The following is a 22,171-nucleotide window of genomic DNA, read 5'->3' on the forward strand; positions in this document are numbered from 1 at the left end:
AGGTTTCCTCCCACCTTTTGAGTTCTTCTAGCTGGGCTAGTAACCACATGGCCAGAGATTAACAGGAGAAAACGGGATTGTAATACGTGCACACCTAGCATTCATAAAAGCATGACTCTTCCAAAGACAGCAAGGCAAAACTGGATATATGTGTTATTTTGGGCAAAGGAGAAAAGGGGGCAGTGGGGTATTAGATTTTAAAAGCAAAAATGGGTGATTCGCAGGTAATTGGGGAAGAGCGGAACCCCTGGAGGTAGATTTGGGCTCGGCAACCCAGAAACCAACGGGCCTGGTGAGGGGGTGGGTGGCCTCATCAACAGGCGCCTGCGGGGGCCTAACTAAGTAATGCTCAGGTGGTCGTGCTAAGGGTCCCTTCCTGAAGCCGGTTTTCTGTCTGATCTCTTAGGCAGGAACGGGGAGCGGGTCAAAGGTTCTTTCTGAGTCTTTTGTTTCTTAATAACCAGTTTAAAATCAATCCCCCAAATCCCAAAAGGCAGCTTTGGGGGTGGCAGAACTTTGGTCCCCTTCAAGGGCACGACACAGGCAAGAGACCAGATGTGTGGTGACTCTGTTGTGCTGGAGGATCCAGGGGAGGCTTCCTGTAGGAGGTGGCACTGAAGCTGATCCAAGAATGATCCTCCCTAGGTGTTCAAAAAGAGATGATAATGGGGTTGTGCAGGGGAAGAAGTACCCCGTATGGTCAGGGAAAGGGGTGTAGGGTGACGGCAGGTTGCTGGTGGGGACGTTGAAGCGAAGATTGGAGGGGGGAGACCAGGAAGAGATATGGTGAGGGGTGTGGGGCTGTAAGAGCACCTGAAGTTCCAGGCCGGGGGGAGGAAATGAGTTCACACTGGCTGCAGGTTGGGGTGGAGGAACCGCAAGCGGTGAGAGAAGCCAGCCAGACCCGGGTGCCCCCCTCCCCCATCCTCCTGCTTCAGGTGGCCTAGGGCGCCTCTCAGACCTGGAATTGCTCCAGGAAACCAAGTTTCCCTGTTTACAGTTGACTAGGGGGAGGAGGGGAGGAGAGAGGGGAGGGGTAGCCACGGGGGCAGGCTGGTCGGCTCTCTCCGGCTCCGGCTGGGTCTGGAGTGCTGGACCTGCGTCAGCAGGCTCGGACACTCTGCTCCAGCTCCACACCTCGCCATGGCCATGGAGGTAGACAGTAGGCCTGGGGGGCTCCCCAGCAGTGGTTGCGACCTGGGCGCAGCTCGCCAGCACGTGCAGGCGGTCACCCGAAACTACATTACTCACCCCCGTGTCAGTGAGTATGACCCCCCCCTGTGGGTGAGCGTGGGGTGGGCTGTTGGTCCTCAGACGCTGCTGCTTTTTAGCCTCAGGGAAAGAGGGGGACCAGAGGGGGGGTGACCTAGGGGGCTCTCAGTCCAGTGGGGTGATCCCATAAGCTGCCTGCACAGGAGCCACCTCGGCAGGTGGAGAGATGGGGGTCGGAGCCCAGGTTACTCCAGAGGAGAGGGCAGGGGGTAGGTGCAGGAAGCTCCCTGTCATCACTCTGGACCTGCATGGAGACCCCAAGTCCAGGGAGAGCACCCAACTGCCTCTGAGAGTGTGTGTGTGTGTGAACGTGTGTGTTTGGGGTATGCATCAAGGCCCAGCATGAGGAAACGTGTCGTCGAGTGTTCATTGGGGGGATGTGTAGCAATGCAGAGCTGGTGTGCATCCTCTGGATGGGACCTACATGACACTGCGTGTGTCACATCAATGGGTGCGTGCCGTGTGTGCGTTCTGGGGTGGATGTCTGTGTGTGTAACCAGGGAAGGCACGTGCCTGCGTGTTCCCATCTTCACTCCTGTGAGGATATGTGTGAATGTGTGTGACAGCTTGAGTGTGTGTGTGATCAGAGTGAAGAAATGTGGGTATCTATGTCATTTTGGACAAAGTGGGAAAGGGAGACACTGTGTGTGCAACTTGTACACTCAGGGTGAGGGTGTGTACGTGCGGGTGTATATGCTCAAGCGTGCATGCTCACGGGGAGGACACGGGGAGGTGTGCTCAGGTGCTGTCCATGTCTGTGTGTGTGCAGCGGGGGAGGGGGAGCGCCTGGCATCCAGGTGTACAGGTGTGAGTGCCAGAGGGCATCTTTGCAGGCTGCAGAGGGCCTGCCCTGCAGTGGCTTGAGGGCCTGCCCTGCAGAGGTGGCCCAAGTTCAGGTGTCTGGGACAGAGAACCCGGTGAGGCCCTGAGGACCAAAGGGAGCCCTTTGCCCCCGCCATCTCTCCTAGTCCAAGGTCACTCTCCCTGCCCAGCTTAGTCTAGAATTCTCAGCAGCCCAGCCCACTGGAGGAAACCGGCCTGGCCAGCACCAGCTGAGCAGAGCCAGAGGCTGCTAGGAGGGTGTGTTTGGGGTGAAGCTGGTCTAGCACAGCCACCCCTCCCTCCTCTCCAGTTACACATCTGATGGGGGGGGGGGGGGAGTGGCCTGAGAGGCGGCTGAGAGCCCAGTCTGCGTTTGGGAGCGGAGCCCCAAGGCCCCGGGAGGAGTCCAGGGGGGGAGGCACCTCCTTCGGCCCCAGCAGGCCCTGAGGGTGGAGTAAATCCCGCTGAGGAGCATCTGAGAGGAGCGGTGTGAGGTTGATCCAGATGCCCTGCCAGCTCTGCCCTGTGTGGGTGCAGGGAGGATGGAGGCCCAGATCCTCCCCAAGGCAGAGGGGTCCTCAAGGCCCAGAAATACGCAGTGACTGGGCCCCATTTGGGTCCAGAGCCCAGGCCCGGAGACCCGAGAGGAGTCCGCTGACCCTCGTCCAGTCCCTTCTCCCGTCATCCCTCCTCCCTGTGGGAACGGGAGAGCTGCCGGGATCCCCGGGGCCTGAGTGGGCTGTGGGTTCTGGAGTCTGGACCGACATGCTTTGCTTTCCTTCTCCCTGGAATGTACCCTCCCAGGAACCTTGCAGGCTGCGCCCCCGCCCCCGCCCCCACCCCCGGTCAGATCCCTCCCAGCCGGTTCCTTGTTTATAGCCAACAAGCCCTGGGTCAAGTCTGACCCAGGTTGGAATCCAGGGGTGGCAGCAACGTCCCCCCCCCCGCCCCCCGAGCCCCAGGTTTGCAAGTGTGTTGCTCTGTGTGGACCCCACTCGGACAAGTGTGTTCACACACAGCAGCTGACCCAGAGGCCAGGGTCAGCGCAGGGGGAGCCCCTTCAGGCTCCGCAGCTGGGTCAGAGATGTCACTGCAATGACAAAGGCCACCCCCAGGGTCCTCACAGGGCACATCCTGGGGCCAGCCCCAGCCCCGCCTTGCCAGCCCCCACCCCCAGGGCAGGCAGGGTTCCCCCTGTGCCCAGCACCTGCAGCTTTCACCAATTCCCTCCTTTCCTCCTCAGGGCCTGAGGGGTTTCTCCCTGGGGGGAGGGGCATGAATAGGCACAAAACCCAGAGCTGCTGCCCTCCTAAGCTGGGCCGGACTCCTCCTCCGAGTCTGGCCTTCTCCCGGGGCCTATAAGCACTTCCAGGAGAACTTTGTGTAGAGACAGAAGGAGCACAGGAGGAGGGCAGCTGGCTCCCAGGCCCAGGGCTCACGGGCCCAATGGGTGGGGTGAATCCAGGAGGCTTCCTGGAGGAGGAGGTGGCCTGAGGCACTTCAGTGGCTGGGGAGGGAATGAGCCAGAAAGAAGCGGGGAGGTGGAGTTGGGGTGAGGAGTGAACCCCAGCAATGTCCACTCCAGGGAAGAAGGGGCCCCTTTGCCACCCCCAGAGCGAGAGTTGTTCCCCAGGGGAGGAGGCAGCATGGAGCTTTATCTGGTGGTGTGGGGCACAAGTTGCTAGGCTGGTAGGGTGAGGGGTGGGGGCACAGCATGAGCAGAAGTGATGATGGCCAGGCTGGTGGCCTGGCTGGAGGGGTGGAACCAGGTCAGATTGCCCAGGGGCTTGAGTGCCACACCCCCTGGCTGCCTCAGTTTCCTCAACTGAAAGGCCAGAGAGGTTAAACTGAGAGTTCCACCCGGCAGGGTCTTGGGCTGATTCTAAGAGCCCTCCCCTTCTAGCCCCTGCCCCCCTTCCCTAATCCCTCCAGCAGGATCAGGGAGGAGGTGAGGGACCTGCTGCCCCGGGCTTGCCCCCACCAAGCCCCCACCCTGGCCTCACGCCTGGGCGCCCTCCCCAGCCCGCTCCCAGGACTCTGCAGGTGTGTGGCTGGGCCGCCCTAATTAGTGGGCTGCCAGAGCCCCCTGCTGAGTCTTTGACAGGGAAGGCGGTGGGGAGACAGGGTCAGGGGGGCCCTCCACCAGCCCGCAGCCCAAAGTGCAACCCAGAGTGTCAGCTAGGACAATGGAGAGGGGGTGGGCCAGCAGCTGGAGGAGAGGCCACAAAGTCTCAGGGAGGCCCATGGAGGAAGTGCCCCTCCCGCTCCTCTGGCTCAGCACCCTGCCCCAGTACCCCCCCTGCTCCAGGCCCAAGCCCAAGAGGGACTTACCTGTGGCGCCCACCTCCTGTTCTTAAGTTTCCTAGTTGTCTAAACCCAGGACAGCCTCGCAGTTATCTGGGCCAAAACACCATCGCCCGGTGGGTTTTCCTAACACGAGTCTCAGTGAAAGTGACTCATATCCAACAAAAGTAAGGAGTCTGACCACCAGGGGGCGTGAGCGGGGGGGGCCCTTTGGTTTCCTCGGTGTGGGGTGGCTTGGTGCCTAAGGCAATGTGTCTGAGAAGAAGGGTCGCAGCCCCTCCTCTGCCACCTGTGAGCTGTGTGACAGGGGCCCCGTGTTCCTCGTCTGCTAAAAGGATGTGTGGACCACGCGCCCCTGGGCTGTCCCTCCAGCCTGTGAGTGACCCAGCGACCTCACAGACCCTGCCCATCCTGCCTGCCAACTTCCTGCATCCCAGTTGTCTCGTTGGGGCTTTATAAAAGACCCCAGCGAAGGCCTCCGGTACCCGAGGGGTATGGGCGAGGGAGGGCCCCAGGGCCCCTCAGCCAGCCCCTCGAGGAGCCAAAGTAGGCTTCCTGCCTGCCTGGCATGGCTGCTTCTCCTGGGGCCCCAACAGCAGCCAGGAAGTGTTTCTGATGTGTAACCCAATCGCTCCCTGCAAGCGCAGCTCATTTCCCCCTCTGTGGGTCTCTGCGGCCACTGCTGGGCTGCTTCCTCCTTCCTGGTCGCTTTCTCTCCTCCCCCACGGGCCCCTGGTGACCTGGGGAGTCCCGGAGCCGCCCTGGCAGGGCCTCCTGGCAGAGCAGGGGTGCTGGCTGGTTTTTCTCCCTGGTGCCTGCACCCCCTCCACACACAGTGTCCAAGCAGCGTGGGGTGACAGAGAGAAGCGTGGTCCCGGTGAGGGCAGGGGAGGGCCATCGGCCACGGCTGGGGGCCGGGAGCTTTGGGAAAACACTGGGGATCAGAGAGGAGGGAGTGGGTGAGGAGGGGCTGAGGCCGGAGGGGAAGCAGCCTCAGGGAGGAGAAAGGCCTCTGTGTGGCTGGGGAGGGGAGGACTCCGAGGGGCCTCTGCCCTGGCCCCGGCCCTCCCCCAGCCTCCTGCAGGTGTCCGAGGCGGCGGAGCCCTGCAGGCAGGGGCATGACCCTTACAGCAATGGTGGCTGGCTCTGTCACAGCTAATGACCCTGATGGCCCAGGCCAGGGAGGGGAGGGGCTGGTGCTTAGAGGGAGGGAAGGGAAGGCCAAAGATGCCCGCGCGTGCGTGTGTGTGTGTGTGTGTGTGTGTGTGTGTGTGTCTGGATGTGACACCCTCCCCCACTCCTCCCCCAGCCTACAGGACCGTGTGCAGCGTCAATGGGCCCCTGGTCGTGCTGGACCAGGTCAAGGTAAGACTTCCGCCTCTTCCCAGGCACCAAGGCCAAACCCCAGGAGTCCCTGACCCCTGGGCAGGATTTGCAGAATTTCTTCTACATTGCCCTGCCCCTAGGTGCCCCCTGTCACTCACGCCCACATCTTCCTCCCCAGCTCTCGCCCAGCCACCCGAAGTTTCCCCTTCCTGCCCTTCCAGTGGGGGTCCCACTCTAGGCTTTGGGGGACCTGCTTCTATCACCAATGAGCTGGGGAATCCAGACTATTGCGCCTCTTTCTTCATCGTTAGAATGGCCGCATGTAACCTCCTCAGCTTTGTGTACTGCCTCATTGTCAGTATCCCACCCATTGGGGCATTTGGTCACCACCCGGCAACATGTTACCTCCCTGTCCACTTCTCCCCTCTGTGCCCTCCTATCGGGCATGGGTGGTGTTTTATCCATCCTGAGCTCCCAGAGCCCCTCACTGCACTTCTGTGGAACACCCAGCCCATTGTAGGAACTCAGTGTGTTCAAGGGAAGGATGAATAAGTGAATGAGATGAAGGAATAAGTAAGTATTAGCATGACTAAATATGGACCTGTCAAAACCTGGGCCAGCCCTAGCTGGTTTAACTCAGTGGATAGAGCGTTGGCCTGCAGACGGAAGGGTCCCAGGTTCGATTCCAGTCAAGGGTACATGCCCAGGTTGTGGGCTTGATCCCCAGTAGGGGTTGTACAGGAAGCAGCCGATCAATGATTCTCTCTCATCACTGATGTTTCTATCTCTCTCTCCGTCTCTGAAATCAATAAAAATATTCCCCCCAAAAAAACCCTTAAAAAACCTGAGCCAACTATAGTAAAGAAATCAGACCCACTCACTTCTGGAAAACAGATTCCACATTCAGTGGACATTCCTGTTTGACCCACTAATGTTGGGGACGCCCTGGGAGGCAGTGTGGTGGAGCCGTTATGTGTGTGGCACTGGGGCCAGACAGTCTGACTCAGGCTTTTTGACTTTTAATCCCAGCTCCATCCCACCCTTCTGCTAGCCACCTGTCAATTCTAGATCAGTGACGTCAGCACCAACTGGAAACTTGTTAGAAATACAGAAAATTGGGCCCCACTCCCAACTGACAGAACTAGGATTGCAGGTCCCAGTTTCGTCATCTCTCAAGTGACCGTAGTGCTGCCGAGAGGATCCATCCGGTAAATGTATAACTATTGTTCTCCTTGAGAACAGCCAGCAATAGCTCTGGCTGGAAGGCAGATGCGCTCATAAGCCTGACTCAGCATTGGTGCCATCTCCTGCCCCCGCCCACCTCCGCCACACTCCCTACTCTACCTGTCCGTCTGTAGGACCCGCTGCCATATGAAGAGTCAGTACCTAGGCAGACACCCATTTTCTCAACTGTGAAATGGGCCGGACTAGGAAACTGGAATTAGCTCCCCAGACCTACGGTTCTATGATGATCGCATCCGTCTGGAACTCTTAAAGAACAGGATAACGGAGTGACGGACCCTGGGCTTGCGAGGGGAAGGAGAGGAATCGGTAGTTTTCGTTTTATGAGTTCAGAAGGCACCTTTAAGCACCCCTCGTCACTGTCTCACACACACCCCGTTCCCTGTTCTGGAGTTGCTTGGGCAAAATGCCACAATTCCTCCTCTACAGCGCCACCTCCCGGCCGCATCGAATCACACAGGCAATTAACTTCCTGCTTCCATCCTCAGGTAGAAAAATATGGGGGGAAGAATTTTGTGTAGATCAGAGGTTCTACGCCCAGGGAACAAGGGCCTTGAACTTGCATGCAAACGTTTGAAGGTATGTATTCATGTCCCTGTGCATTTTCTGGGTAGTTCCCACAGTTTCATCTGATTTTCCCAGGTGCAAGCTCCTGCCAGTCTTCCTATGAACTCCCTGACCCTCCGAGTGTGTACAGCAGCTGCCCCGTGCTTGAGAGAGGGCTGGTTGAGAACCCAGTTGACTCCCCAGCAGAGGAGATGGGTTGTCCTGTACTGTCCCCACTCCCTGCAATGCTCTTGGTAACGACAGTGAGAGTCGAGGGAATCAGGCTTGCTCAGTAGGTGGCTGGGAAACGCGCTCCTCCCGTTGAAAGCTCATTGTCGCTCCATGGAAATCTGCTCCGAACTCAGTGGCTGTGCCCACCACTCCCTACAAATGGATACCCACATCCACACAGGAACACCCAGAGCCTGGCCTTCTCCTCCTGAAGGATCCCAGGCTGCACGTCCCATGCCTGGGTGTGATGGTTCTGACAGTTCTTCCTACTGTGTCACTGTGCTATTTAAAGTTCCTTTTCTCCGATTTCATGTTTCAGGGACGCACACTGGGCCTCTCCGTCTTCACTCTCCTTTCCTCCCACCCTCGCTCGCCCACATAAACCCACATTAAAAGGATGCCTTTTTATCACCCTGCTGCCTGGTTTCTATGGGGCCCGTTGTCTGATTTCCTTCGGGCCCACTCTGGCCTCTGCTCCGTCCAGCAGTTTTCCTCCGGAGGTCAGCGGTCCACCATCAGCTCCGCGAAGAGGCCGGTGGCGGGTTCAGATAGCAGCAGAGGGAATAGAGCCGGGACTCATTTCTCTCGCGGCCCAGGCCACACAGCCCTTGCTCTCGGGCTCCCTCTTGTGGCGGAGAAGCCAAAGACGGCTGGGAGTTAGCCGCCCCGCGGACCCCTGAGCATTCATTCCTCTTGGGCCTAGCCCCCTCCCCCAAAACCCCCACTCCAAAGGGTCTCAGGGGTGGTTTTGAGGAGAATCTGGTCGCCTTCCAGGCATCTTCTTCACAGGTCGAGGAGGGACCCAAGCCAGAGCTTCCCTCGGTGACTGTCAGTGCTGCCTACCCTCCTGCCTCAGGTTCAACCCCAGCAGGGGTGCCCGGGGGAGTGGGGACCCCTCGCTGGTCACACCCGGTTGGCAAATTGAGCCATCCGCCCCGCCTCCCTGGCCATTAAGGTCACTAATTTGTGAAGAGCAGGGGATACGATGATAGTAATGATGGTGAATAACCATTTGAACATGTTCCAAATGTTTATTACATTTTAATTTTTTAAAAATGCTCCTTGGATCTAGTGAAACAAAGAAAAGACACACGAACTTTAACTATCTTCCCCTAACCTATTGAAATAACCCATGTAAACATCCTGCTATATATTGGCAAATATAGGCATGTCAGAGGTTTACATTGGTGTCAGTCTCTTAAAACATCAAATAGATGCACATTTTACTCATTCTTTTTTCTAGCAGCATAGCAGGGGATAGTATGGATGTCCTGTGATTTACTCATAGACAGTGTGTTTCTGGGTTTTGCTGTTCCAAATAGTACAACAATATATATCCTCTTTATACTGAGGTATTTATGGCTGCTATAGGATAGATGCCCTGAAATGAATTGCTGGCTCAAAGTGTATATTTATTTTTAAATAGACATTGACAGTTTGGGGTTTATCCCAGCAAGATTCAGGTAACTCACATTCCTACCAACCCTATAAGAGAGGACTCACTTCTCAACACCCTTGCCCACCCTGATTATGTTCTCTGCTTTCATTTTGTCTGTCACATAGATGAAAATGAGTCCTGGCTTGCTTTTCTGCGCCTTTTTCCCTGAGGACGAGGGGGAATGAGCATCTTTTTATCTGTTTAGATTTCACTCTGTGAGCTGTAGGGCTGGAGTCGAGGGAGCGCTTTGTTTATTGTTCACATCTGTGTATGGTATCTTTACCAAATGGAAAGGAAAAATGTTTATATCATCCAACATTTCCAGTTTTTCATTGATGGCTTCTGGATGTCTTGTCTTAAAGCCATCTCTCTCATCCTGCTTTTAACTGGGTTATTCAGAAAGAAGGAGAAGAAGGAAAGCTGTTCTAGGACTTTTGTTTGTTTGTTTGTCTTAGCTTTATATATATAATTTTTACATGCCTGGAATGTATTTGTGTTTCTAATGTGGGCGTTTTCTCAGTAGGTACCTGTTATGTTAGCACCATTTGTTCAATAAATTATTTCCCCCCTGTGAACTAACATGCCATACTTAGTCCCTAAAACCTGGCTTCTGTCTCCAGATTCTTTAGTTTGTCCCACTTACCCATTTGTCTGCTCACACCAACACGCACCGCTAAGGCAATCTACCCCTGATCTTTCCTATAACTGTTTCTGGATATTCTCAGACATTTTTATTTGAATATTAAGGTCATTTTAAATTCCAGGAGAAACAAGAATCTTTTGGGAATGCATTTAATTTATATACTTCTTGAAAGGATTTATATTTTTATGATGGTAAGTCATTCTGACTTGAAAAACAGTGTTGTTCACCATTTATTCAGGGCTTGTTTTATGTCCTATAAAATTTTATTATTTTTCTCATATCTTTCTTGTTAAATTTATTTCCAACGTTTTATGAGTTTTGGCCCTATTGTGAATGGAATGCTTTTTTTCATTTCCTCTTCTGCTTGTTGCTAGAAAAGGAAGAAAAAGCATTTAATTTTTATATGTTTATTTTGTATTCAGCCAAATTCTCTTATTAATCCGGGGGTTTGTCGTTTTGTTTTTGTTTTGACTAGAGCCTCTTGGGTTCTTCTAGCTCTATAATATCACGTGCACGTAAAGGAAATTATGTCTCTTGCTATTGGTCATTATGTCATTATGTTTGTTTAGTCTCCTATAATCTGGAACATTTCCAGAGAGACTTTGACATTTTTGAAGAATAGAGTCTCCTCCTCTGACCACTTAAAAAAATAAAAAAGAACATTATTTATGGTTTTGGCATACTTTTTTCTTTTTCTTTTTGTTTGGTTTGGTTTGGTTGTTTGGAGGTTTTTTTCCCCCCCAAAAAAACACAAAATTAAGTAACAACAGTGATACAGGCGGCTCTGTGTTACTGATTTTACTGGAAATGAAAATGTTTAGCATTTCACCGTTTACCAGGATGTTGATGTTGGTTTTGGTAAATAGTCTAGTGTTCAAAGAGTTGCCTTCCGCTCCTGTTTTACATAAAATCGTATTAGAAACAGCTGCCGAACTTTGTCAAACACCTTTTAAGTTTCTATTTACCTAAGCCTATGGAGTTTTTCTTCTCACTTACATTAACAAACTCCCTATTATTATTATTATTATGCTGTCAATTGTTGGCAAATTCCCTAATGTTGATTGACCTAGGTTTGCATTCTTGGAATAAACCCTACTTGTAATTTATTTAATACGCTGATTGATTTACTGAGTACCAATTTATCATTTCTGCATCTTGGTCTACAGTGTTTGGAGGGCTATGCTTTTTATTGGTTTAGGATTTGGGGATTTTCATTTTGCCGTTTTGTTTCCTTCTAATCTTCATTTTCTGTTCATCTTATTACTTTGTCTAGTTCCTCCAGTGCACACTGAACAGAATGATGACAGCAGGTGTTGTCTTGCTCCTAATTTTAAAAGGGATGTTTATACGTTATACCATTGAGGATAATATTTTCAGATTGGGGGATACTTTTGGGGGTTAAGGAATTTCCCTTTTATTCTCTGTTTTCATAGAGTAGTTTTGTTCTTACATTTTTAAAAATTACCTTTATTGGGGCAGCATTGGTTAACACATTATATAAATGTCAGGTGTACAATTCTGTGATGCATCATTAGTATGTTGCATTGTGTGTTCACCACCCAAAGTCTAGTTTCCTTTCATCACCTTATATCTGACCTCCCGATCCCTGTTCTTGTCTTTCGTTTTTAATCATGGATAGTTTTGAGGGTTTTTAACTTTTTAAAAAAATGTTTCAGATGACCATAAGTTTTTAAAACCTTTTTATCCACTAATAAAGAAATTGCATGAATAGACTTTCTAAAATTAGACTAGTTTTGAATTCCTAGAATAATCCCAACTTGGTTTTTATTATTTTTACTTGTTTGTGTTTGTTTTCATATTTGCTTTAAAAGATTTTTTATGATTTTGTTTAATTATAACTTGTGTATATATAGATATATAGACATATAGATATGTAATATATACATTGCTGAACTTGGTTTGCTAAAGTTTTGTTTAGGATTTTGGTCTCTATGTTTATGAGTAAGATTGCCTATAATTTTTCCACAATTCTTATTTCAGCAACAAGGTTATGCTTGCCTCAAAAAATGAATTAAAGATCATATCTTTCTTCCAGTCTTTTGAAAAGCTTGAATGAGTTTCAAACTATTTGTTCCTTAGTTGTTAGAACTCTCTGGTAAAAGGACCTTGGACGGTGTCTCCTTCGTGGAAAAATTTTAAACTATTTAATATCCTAATGGTTATAGGAATATTCTGACTTTTCATTTTGTTTTTAATTGGTTTTGATTTGAGTTGAATTTTGCTAAGACTTTAATAATTTCATCTAAGTTCTGAAATATATTGCATAAAGTTGTTCATAATTCCTTTTATTACCTTTTCAGTATTATTAGTATAGCTTCTTTTGACTTTTTTGTTCCAACAATTATTTATTCATGCCTGCTTTTTTTTTTTAAATCAGTGTTGCCAGAGATCTATTTCATTAGGCTTTCAAAGAACCTATTGGCTTTGTTGATCTTCTCTATTATATGTTTTTCTCTGTTAATGATTTCTGCCCTTTTATTATTTATTCTACATTCTTGGAGTTTTAATGCTGTTCTTTTTAGTTTCCTCAACCTTTTATCTTTTTTGATATAAGCATAAATCTTTACATGCATCACATATATGTTGATATGTAGGTTTTCATTATTATTTAGTACTAAATGTTTTCTAATTCTTCTATATTTAGAATGCCTTTAAATACATTCGTCTATATTTAGAATGCCTTTAAATTCCCCCAAAGTATGAATTGTGCCTGTCTTGTTACTGATTTCTGTCTTCCTCTGATTATGATCAGAAAACATGGCGCAGCTTGATGTGTTCTATCGGTCATGACACGAAGTGATGCCTTTTTAGTCTCTTCTATTTCACCTGTCATTTGTTTTCTTTCCTCTCATGTCCAAGGAGTATTTAGAAAAGTACTTTGATTTTCCAGAATATTAGAAACTTTGTAGGGAGGGGAGTTGTCTTTTTACCATTTATTTTTATTGGCTTAAGATTATAACTTACTCCCTGAAGCCAGTTGAGGGAGCCTAGACAATGCTATGCATTCTCTCCAGCATTTCCCTTGGAAAGAAAGTGTAGGTATGGGACTTAGCTCTCTGGGTGCTGATGGGAGCTGAGGACCAGTGTCAGTGTGGAGGGGCCCAGCCCAGCTTCCCTGACCCGGCTCGTAGCTTCCTCTAGACATGGGTAAGATGGGGAACCTGGCTCCTGGAGTGTGCACAGTGTGTTCTGTTAGTCTCCAGCGGCAACTGGACCATCCCACAGACCTAAACAGCCATCATAGCTACTGAATTGTATTGAGCTGTTATGAGGTGCTATTATGATAACATAATAGCTTTACATATGTTATCTCTTCCCACCCCCCATAGCAGCCCTGTGAAGTAGCTATTATTTTTTTAAAAAAATATGTTTTATTGCTTTTTTACAGAGAGGAAGGGATAGGGATAGAGAATTAGAAACATCGATGAGAGAGAAACATCGATCAGCTGCCTCCAGCACACTCCCCACTGGGGATGTGCCTGCAACCAAGGTACATGCCCTTGACCGGAATCGAACCCGGGACCCCCCAGTCCGCAGGCCGACGCTCTATCCACTGAGACAAACAGGTTTTGGCTGAAGTAGCTATTATTATTATTATCCCCGTTTTAAAGATGAGAAAACTAAGGCTCAGAGAGATTCTATAACTTCCCAAGGCGGCACAGCTTCTAAGCATCAGAGCTTCAATTCGAACTCTAGTCTTCCAACTCTAAAGTTGGTGCTTCTACCCATTCAGGTATACTGCCTGCGGAAAAGAATTCAAACTTGCCCTCAAGTTTGTTTCCCACAGTGTCTGAGCACAAGAGGGGGGACAGAAGCTTGGGACTTGACCAAGGAGGGCTGGGAGGGGACAGGAGCTTCACCTCTGGTCTTAGCGTTGTTCTGGGCTGCTCTGCCTTCCTGCCAGTTCGCCCAGTATGCTGAGATCGTCAACTTCACCCTCCCAGATGGGACTCAGAGGAGTGGGCAAGTGCTTGAGGTGTCTGGGAGCAAGGCAATTGTTCAGGTAAGTGGTGTCAATGAGATGCTGGCTGGTTGAATAAATGAATACACCCACAAAGTTCCCACATTATCTGCCAAGCTCCAACGGCAGGAAATGTCCCATTTTCCTGAGAGTGCCTTGCTCAGCGCTGGGCATAAATGGGAGAATGGGGGCCCCTTCTCTCGTGCAAGCCCCTTATTAGAGTTGCTAACCTCCTGTCCCATAGGTATTTGAAGGGACCTCTGGCATTGATGCTCAGAAGACCACCTGCGAATTCACAGGGGACATCCTCCGGTCTCCGGTGTCAGAGGACATGCTGGGTGAGGGGTGGGGGTGGGGGTGGGACAAGGGTGGGTATGCTTGTCTGTCCTGCCATCCAACGTCTCCACCAAGCATTTAGCACGCTGCATTGTCACTGCCTGTGTACATGTCTGCCTCACCTGTGAACTCTGTGAGGTCAGGGGTCACATCTTCTTCTCTCTTTGACTCTCGCCCCAGGTCAGGGCCTGACTACAGCAGGTGTTCCGTGAATGAGGAAGGCAGCCTCAGTAAACTAGAGGCACAGCAGGCAGCCATCTATATGGGGTCAGCCTGACATGGACTGCACATCCCCTAATTTTCTCCCAAGATCTGCTCTACCTGGCCCTCCCCTCTTCCCAGCCCCCCAAATCACCCCATGAGAGTGGTTGTTCTGGGCCAAGGCCTTGCCTATGAAGGTTTCCAGGAAAGAAAGGAAGGCTCTCAAGGAGACAGTCACTGTAGCCAGCTCTCTGGGGGTCACCGAGGGTTGAGGGGGAAAGAGACAGAGCATTTGGCATGTGGGGGGCAGGTGGGCGCTGGTGGTGGTGTGGGAGGTGGGCAGCAGGGAGGGACCCAGGGCTGGCCCTGCGCGTTCTCCAATGCCCCTGCCCACCCCCAGGTCGGGTTTTCAATGGCTCTGGCAAACCCATTGACAAGGGGCCCATGGTCATGGCCGAGGACTTCCTCGATATCAATGGTGAGTGACCGGGGAGCCCACTGGCTCTTGGGATCCAGCCCTCAACCACCTTCCCCACGCCCAGCCATCACCTCTGCCAGCTTGTCCTCGGACGTTCCGCACCGAACACAGGCCAGGGCTCACCTCCAGGGCCGATCAGACTCATGGCCAATGGCGTGTGACAGGAGAGCGGCAAAGGCCCTCTGAACCCCCAGGGCCCCTCACCCTGAAGTACTGCCATCAGCACTCCATATGAGTGCGCAGGATGCCATCATCGTTGGGCAGGGCTCCACAGGTGCCCCAAGACCACCACGCCCCTGCCTTCCGGTTCCCTGGCCCCGCCCAGGAGAGCTGGCTGGGTGGCTTGCACAGGCAGTCTCTGGCAAACCCATTGGCTGTCTTGAGTCCTCCGACCCCAACACATCTGTTTACTGAGGGTGTGATGGAGGACCTCTTGGCTGGCTCAAGGTCACACAGCGAGTCAGAGGCAGAGCACAGAACACATATCCCCTCAAACAGGAGGCCTCTGAGCCCACCCCCAGGTCGTCCTAACCCTGCACAGCCCTGTCAGTCTGGAGGAGGCCCCGGCTCTGACCATGGGGCCCTCGGCCTGAGCTCCCGCCCCCTTGTGGCTTCCAGTGTCCCAGGGCGGCACTGTCCAGGGGGGCACTGGACATGGGGCTACTTAACAAACTCCCTCAATAAAAAGAAACCAAAACCACATTTCACGGGCTCAGTAGCTCCCCTCGGAGGTGGTGCCGTGGAGCCCATTTCCATCACGGCAGAGAATGCTGTCCACAGTGCTGCTCTGGAGGTGGAGGAGGGTTGGGGAGCGCAAGGGGGGACTTGAACCCTTGAGCACAGGTCCCTGGTTGCCGTCTCCCAGGCCAGCCCATCAACCCCTACGACCGCATCTACCCGGAGGAGATGATCCAGACGGGCATCTCGCCCATCGACGTCATGAACAGCATTGCCCGGGGCCAGAAGATCCCCATCTTCTCAGCAGCCGGGCTCCCCCACAATGAGGTAAGGCCCGGGTAGCCCCCAGGCACCACCAAGGACATGGGACAGGGCAGAGGCGGGCGATCACAGGTGAGCGGGAGGGCCTCTGCTGCGTAGGCAGGGTCCGCTGCGCGGGGCTCCTCGGCATCCAGACTGGCACGGTCCTCTGGCAACCCAGGTCTGCAGGGTGCACAGGACTCCTCGTCGTCCCCAGGCAGGTCTTCACACCTCTGCCCAAGCGAGTGGGGCGCTCACTGGCTCACGAGAGAGCCCATGGGTAGCCCCGTGGCGACAGCTCTGCTCAGCTGTCAGCTCTACCCACTGGGCCTTGTCACGGGCTTTACTCCGTGCACCGAGTGAACCCCTCTCATGCCAGCCCCACGGCCACCCGACCCCCCCTGGGCAGGTCCCTGCCCGCCTCTGCCACCAAGAGTGGCAGCGGGGGTGACAGGGTGCCCGATGCTCCTCCCCTGCCCCCGCCCCCCCCCCCCCCCGACACTCCCGGCTGTGCCCCAGCTCACCCTCGAACTGTCTGAGTGGCCAGAGGGCATAGCACCCCTGTCCTCCACCTCACACACACGTCTGGTCTGTGTGGCTGCCAACTCCTCACCCCGCCGTCCGTCCAGGGCAAGTCTGGGCCCAGATAAAGCCCAGCAGGCTGGTGGGCGGGGTGGTGGGGGGGTGGTGGGGGAGGCGCAGGGGTTCTGAAGGCCAAGCTGCCCCACACCCAGGCTGAGGCCCTTGCTCTCTGGCACCGTGGTTCCGCCTGCTCCTCTTGACAGGCACCCTCAGCCGGTTAGTAGCCGCAGACCAGGGCAGTGTCTCCCGTGGGAGGAGCTGGGGTAGCCCTTTCATCTCTGTGGGTCCCTCCCACTGAAGTCCTGGCAGGGGACAGACTGGGGACTGCCCCGTCCACCCTCCCCAATGGCTCTCTGAGCGGAGGGCTCTGACGTCCTTCCTCCTAACCCTCCATCCCCTCCCCCCAGATCGCTGCCCAGATCTGCCGCCAGGCCGGGCTAGTGAAGAAATCCAAGGCCGTGATGGATTACCACGACGACAACTTTGCCATCGTCTTTGCAGCCATGGGGGTAAGAGGGCTGGCAGGTGGCAAGTTCTGGAAGCTGTGGGTGGGCAGCCTTGTCTCCCTGGGCCCCTGGCATGGCCTGATCTGCCGAGGGAGGCACACTCCTTCTCCGAGAGAAGCTGTCAGCGTCTGGGCCTGTAGGTGGAAGAGGCAAGAGCATGACAAGGGGTGCGGTGGGCTCAGTGACAAGGGCCATGTGTCCCTCAGGGCACCCCAAAGGCCATGGCAGCTATAAGGTGAGTCCACAAGGGAATTTGGGGAGACAAGACAGCTTGGGGGGGGGGGGGCAGATACAAAGGCCCGGGTGTGGGGGGTGGGCAGGAAGTTAATGGGAAGCAGCTGGCCCAGAAGGCGGGATGGCACTGAGCAGAGCTCACCCTGGAGAAGCCTGACACTCTGGGGTCTGATGAGACCCTACCCAGGACTGGGCAGCGAACCAGCTCTGCCCTCTCCACCCCAGGGTCACTCCTGTGACGGTTAGACAGTCTGTCCACAGGCTTTACTGAGAAGAGGTAGGAGGGGCCTGGCCCCGCCCTCCGGCCACAGGGCCCGCCCCCAGCCTTCCCTGCTGTGTGTCCAGGTGAACATGGAGACGGCCAGGTTCTTCAAGTCCGACTTTGAGCAGAATGGGAGCATGGGGAACGTCTGCCTCTTCCTGAACTTGGCCAACGACCCCACGTGAGTCCTCTCCTGGTGCCGACTGCCCTGAGGCAGCGGGCCTTGACCCCTTCCAGGACCCAGAGTCCAGGGACTCAGGGGTTTCCCAGAGCTACAGCCAGGGGCCAGGGCTGGGAGAACAAGCCCTTGTTGTGCAGCGGGGAAACCTGAGGCTGGTAAGGGGTAGGAATCGCTCAGGAAGAGACAGAGGGAGCTGGACCACCACCCTGCCTGCCTCCTGCAGTCCCTCTGCTCCCCCCACAGCCTGCGATCAACCACGGTCCCGAGTCAGGGCTCCTCATCCTTCCAAAAAGTCACCACTAACGAGATGTTTCCCTAAACCAGTGGTCAGCAAACTGCGGCTCTCGAGCCACATGCGGCTCTTTGGCCCCTTGAGTGTTTAGCAAAGGCCAGCTTAGGAGTGCCCTAATTAAGTTAATAACTCCCTATGTACCTACCTATATAGTTTAAGTTTAAAAAATGTGGCTCTCGAAAGAAATTTCAATCATTGTACTGTTGATATTTGGCTCTGTTGACTAATGAGTTTGCCAACTGACCACTGCCCTAAACCATTTGTTTCAAAAAAATACTGCTATTTTAAACTTTAGAAAATGTGCGTTTAAAGTGGGGGTCAAGTGGATGGAAAAAAAAAAATTCTAATGAACTGTCCTGGGTATTGAGAGTTCTCCCAAAACCACGGGACAGACTTCTGGAGGCCGGGATGACATCACCAAAGGAGGGACCCACAGCCACCAGCCCGCCCCCTACCCCCACCCCACCCCAGGACTCAGGAATGCTGAGCGGAAAGGGGTGGCCAGGGCCCAGCAGTCACACTAAGTGCTCGGAACCGTGGGGGACAGTGAGGAAAGGACAGCAGTGACAGGGCTCCAGCTGACCCCAGGGCGGATGCCCCAGGGCAAGAGGCCTCCCTCTGATGTGCCAGAGCCTCTCACCTTCAGGCCACAGAAACGGGGCGCTGTCATCCTCCTCAGATACTCCTAGGCCTGCCCGCCCCACTCTCACCCAACTCCCTGCCTGCCCCAGCCTCTGTTTCTTTCCCCCCTTGGACCACGGGCCGAGAGTGGGGGACCTGGTAGAGTGCCCACTCCCGGGAGCCACAGCCCTGACCTGGGGGCTGCGAGAGGGGCTGGTCGTGTCCACGCCTCTGCTGCTCTGCACAGTCCCAGCTCCCCAGTCCCTTCCCACTCGGTCCTGGGGCTGCACAGAGCACAGGCACTCTAACCCTGACCGCGTCTCCAGCATCGAGAGGATCATCACCCCTCGCCTGGCACTGACCGCTGCGGAATTCCTCGCCTACCAGTGTGAGAAGCACGTGCTGGTCATACTCACTGACATGAGCTCCTACGCCGAGGCCTTGCGGGAGGTGAGGTGGCTGGTGAAGGGCGTCAGGTCCATCCCAGCCCCTGCACCCCGGAGCTCACCCACCCAGGCCGGGCCCCGTCCATTTCCCATAGTCACCGAGCCTCCGTTCACCATTCCTTGTCTCAGCCTCTCACCCCCTTCTTACCCCAATGCCCATGGATGGTGCAGGTCTCAGCTGCCAGAGAGGAGGTGCCGGGGCGCCGAGGCTTCCCCGGATACATGTACACAGACCTGGCCACCATCTATGAGCGGGCCGGCCGTGTGTCCGGCCGGGGCGGATCCATCACTCAGATCCCCATCCTCACCATGCCCAATGACGGTGAGCCTCCTCACTGCCCACTGCTCTCCGCAGGCCCCTGCCCTCTCTCCCCACCCCCACTTAAAGAGCCGGAGCTTCCTTGCCCAGATGTGCAGGAGTTCTGTTCCTCCATAGGGTAGATACTGTCCTCTGCTTGCCCCCATCTACTCCTTCACTCCCACGATGGGAAAGGACCCAGATGGCCCTGAGTGGGTGGAGACCTGGTCCCCATCTACACTGAGGCCGGTGAATTTCCTCGTAGATATCACCCACCCGATCCCAGACCTGACCGGCTTCATCACAGAGGGGCAGATCTATGTGGACAGACAGCTTCATAACAGACAGGTACTGTCCCGTCCCCACCACCTTCTGCTCTCTCCACCCCCTCCTGTGCCTCAGGTCTCCGTGAATTAGGAGTAGCCAGGCAAGGCTAACCCCACACAGGAGGTGACCCCCAGGAAGCCTGTGGTTCAGGCACAGAGCGCAGGTCTGGGTAGAATCCAGACGACCTGGCTCTAGGAACCTGAGAAATCATTCCACCTCGCTGATCCTAGTTTCCTCTCCTCTAACATGGGAATAACAATACTTATCACACAGTTGCACTTTGGAAGATAAAATAGGTTGGCAAACAGAAAGCACGTAGCAGATAGTAGATACTAAAGAAACACCATCTCTCTTCCCTTTTCCGAACAGAAAACAATGGGTAGCTGGCATGAGTAGGTGGTAAATAATGTGCCAATGAGTTAGAACAGTGGTCGGCAAACTCATTAGTCAACAGACGAGCCGCATGTGGCTCGCGAGCCGCAGTTTGCCGGCCACTGGGTTAGACCACGTGTTCAAGGCAACCCCCATGACTTTTTCCTCTTTGCTGGGCAGGTTCTTTCTGTGTAGCTACTAACTTAGGCTTCAACCTGGTTTCATCCAACCATCAACCTTTTTGAAATAGTGAGGCTTCATTCACTGCTCTCATGTCATCTCCCCCTGGACGTGCAGACACCCACACACCCACCCCTGGGGTTTGTGAGAGATGAAGGAGGGCGGTGTGACCCACTTCTCTTCAGCATGAAGGGGGACCCCTGACCACCAGGGGGTGGGTGGGGGGATAGCAGGGTGGGAAGGAGGGGAAAGTCTGGACCTTGCCTTGGGCCACGCCTCCTGCTCCCCCAGATCTACCCCCCCATCAACGTGCTCCCTTCCCTGTCGCGACTGATGAAGTCCGCCATCGGCGAGGGCATGACAAGAAAGGACCATGGCGATGTCTCTAATCAGCTGGTAGGGAGGAGCGGGCCCAGGGGCTCCAGGAGGTGGAGGTTGGGGGAAGAGGGGGGACTGGCTTCAGATGCTGAAGGTCTGAGACCTATCTAGACCACAAGCTTTTCTCCTGGCAAAATCCCTCCCCGAAAGTGGCTCCCTAGCCCAGCCCTATCGGAGGCCCCAGGGCTTAGGTGAGGAGCCTGCGGTGCCCGCCTACCCACGCTGCCCCCCCCCCCCCCCCGCCCCAGTACGCCTGCTACGCCATCGGGAAGGACGTGCAGGCCATGAAGGCAGTGGTGGGGGAAGAGGCGCTCACTTCGGAGGACCTGCTCTACCTGGAATTCCTGCAGAAGTTCGAAAAGAATTTCATCAACCAGGGTGAGGCGCTTGGGGCGTTCAGGCAGTAACCCCCTTACCCCGAGACACACACACACACACACACATACACACACACACACACACACACACACATACACACATACACACACACACACACACACACACACACACACACACACACACACACTGACACTCGTGCTCGGTCCCTAGGCCCCTATGAGAACCGCTCGGTGTTCGAGTCGCTGGACCTGGGCTGGAAGCTGTTGCGCATCTTCCCCAAGGAGATGCTGAAGCGCATTCCGCAGAGCGTGATCGACGAGTTCTACTCCCGCGAGGGGGCGCCGCAGGACACCACGTCCGACACCGCCTTCTAGCCCCGCCCTCAGCACCATCCTGGGACCCCTGCCCTCCGCGTCTCATCCAAGCACCCCTCCTCTCGCTCCCCCCGCCCCCCAATCCTCCAGGTTCCATACACCTGAGCCAACCGCGCCACCCTCAGCCCCCGCCGGCTACGCTCCATCCCTCTCCCTGGCCTCCTAGCGCTGGGAAAGAACAGATGGTCAAGCCCGTATTCTACGTCTTGTTCTGATAAGAGCATTTGTATTTGCATTTTAAAAGCTCCTAAGTGAAAAGTAATTGAGATGAAGAGTTTATCTCATGTGAAAACAAGATTGGCAAAGCGTTGACAATGGTTCAAGCTGCAGGTGATGGGTACAGGAGGTTTGTTAAACTATTCTCTCCACTTTAAAAACAAACCAGAAACCCTAGCCACAATTAGTGTCTTTTACAGCCGACAACAGAATTTCTCTTTGGGAGATATTTATCTTTGTAAGAAATATCTTGATACATTTCTTGGGTGGGGGATGGGCTCCAGGCCACAAAAGATTTGTCTGATCCTAATCAGCTCTGTCTGAGAGATGCTAGGGAAGAGTTCGGTGACAGGAAGGGAGGGGGAGTTGCTGGAGAGAGAGCCTGAGTGACATGGGGAGGGGGGTGAAAGGCTGAGGAGAAGCCCCCAATTAGAAATGGGTGAAGAGCCCTAACCGGTTTGGCTCAGTGGATAGAGCGTCGGCCTGCGGACTGAAGGGTCCCAGGTTTGATTCTGGTCAAGGGCATGTACCTTGGTTGCAGGCACATCCCAGTGGGGAGTGTGCAGGAGGCAGCTGATCGATGTTTCTCTCTCATTGATGTTTCTAACTCTCTATCCCTCCCCCTTCCTCTCTGTAAAAAAAAAAAAAATCAATAAAATATATTTTAAAAAATGGGTGAAGCTCATCCAGAATACTGGATGTTGCTTTGAAAGCTGCCTGCCCTTCTATGACACCATCCCTCCTGTCTCCTCTGCCCCATCTAC

The 22,171-nt window shown here is 53.7% G+C and overlaps 1 protein-coding gene across 1 annotated transcript; it reads left to right on the forward strand.

Moving 5' to 3' along the window:
* The first annotated feature begins 1,143 nt into the window (after positions 1-1,143).
* On the forward strand, positions 1,144-21,433 carry ATP6V1B1 (ATPase H+ transporting V1 subunit B1). Its single transcript, XM_008147486.3, has 14 exons — positions 1,144-1,261; positions 5,708-5,763; positions 13,750-13,848; positions 14,051-14,144; positions 14,744-14,821; positions 15,687-15,826; positions 16,789-16,890; positions 17,467-17,564; positions 18,804-18,927; positions 19,095-19,245; positions 19,487-19,569; positions 20,392-20,496; positions 20,727-20,856; positions 21,028-21,433. The coding sequence occupies exons 1-14, from the start codon at positions 1,144-1,146 to the stop codon at positions 21,189-21,191; spliced, it is 1,542 nt and encodes a 513-aa protein (XP_008145708.2). The 3' UTR covers positions 21,192-21,433.
* The last annotated feature ends 738 nt before the right edge of the window (positions 21,434-22,171 follow it).

Source organism: Eptesicus fuscus, chromosome 16, assembly GCF_027574615.1.
Source record: "Eptesicus fuscus isolate TK198812 chromosome 16, DD_ASM_mEF_20220401, whole genome shotgun sequence".
Classification (NCBI taxonomy): Eukaryota; Metazoa; Chordata; class Mammalia; order Chiroptera; family Vespertilionidae; genus Eptesicus; species Eptesicus fuscus.

What these genes read in the sequence shown, in the direction of transcription:
- ATP6V1B1 (XM_008147486.3), top strand. Translation starts at nt 1,144, where the DNA reads ATGGCCATGGAGGTAGACAGTAGGCCTGGGGGGCTCCCCAGCAGTGGT. An exon ending in CATTACTCACCCCCGTGTCA is followed by an intron (nt 1,262 to 5,707) that starts GTGAGTATGACC and finishes CTCCTCCCCCAG; the next exon opens with CCTACAGGACCGTGTGCAGC. An exon ending in GCGATGTCTCTAATCAGCTG is followed by an intron (nt 20,497 to 20,726) that starts GTAGGGAGGAGC and finishes CCCCCGCCCCAG; the next exon opens with TACGCCTGCTACGCCATCGG.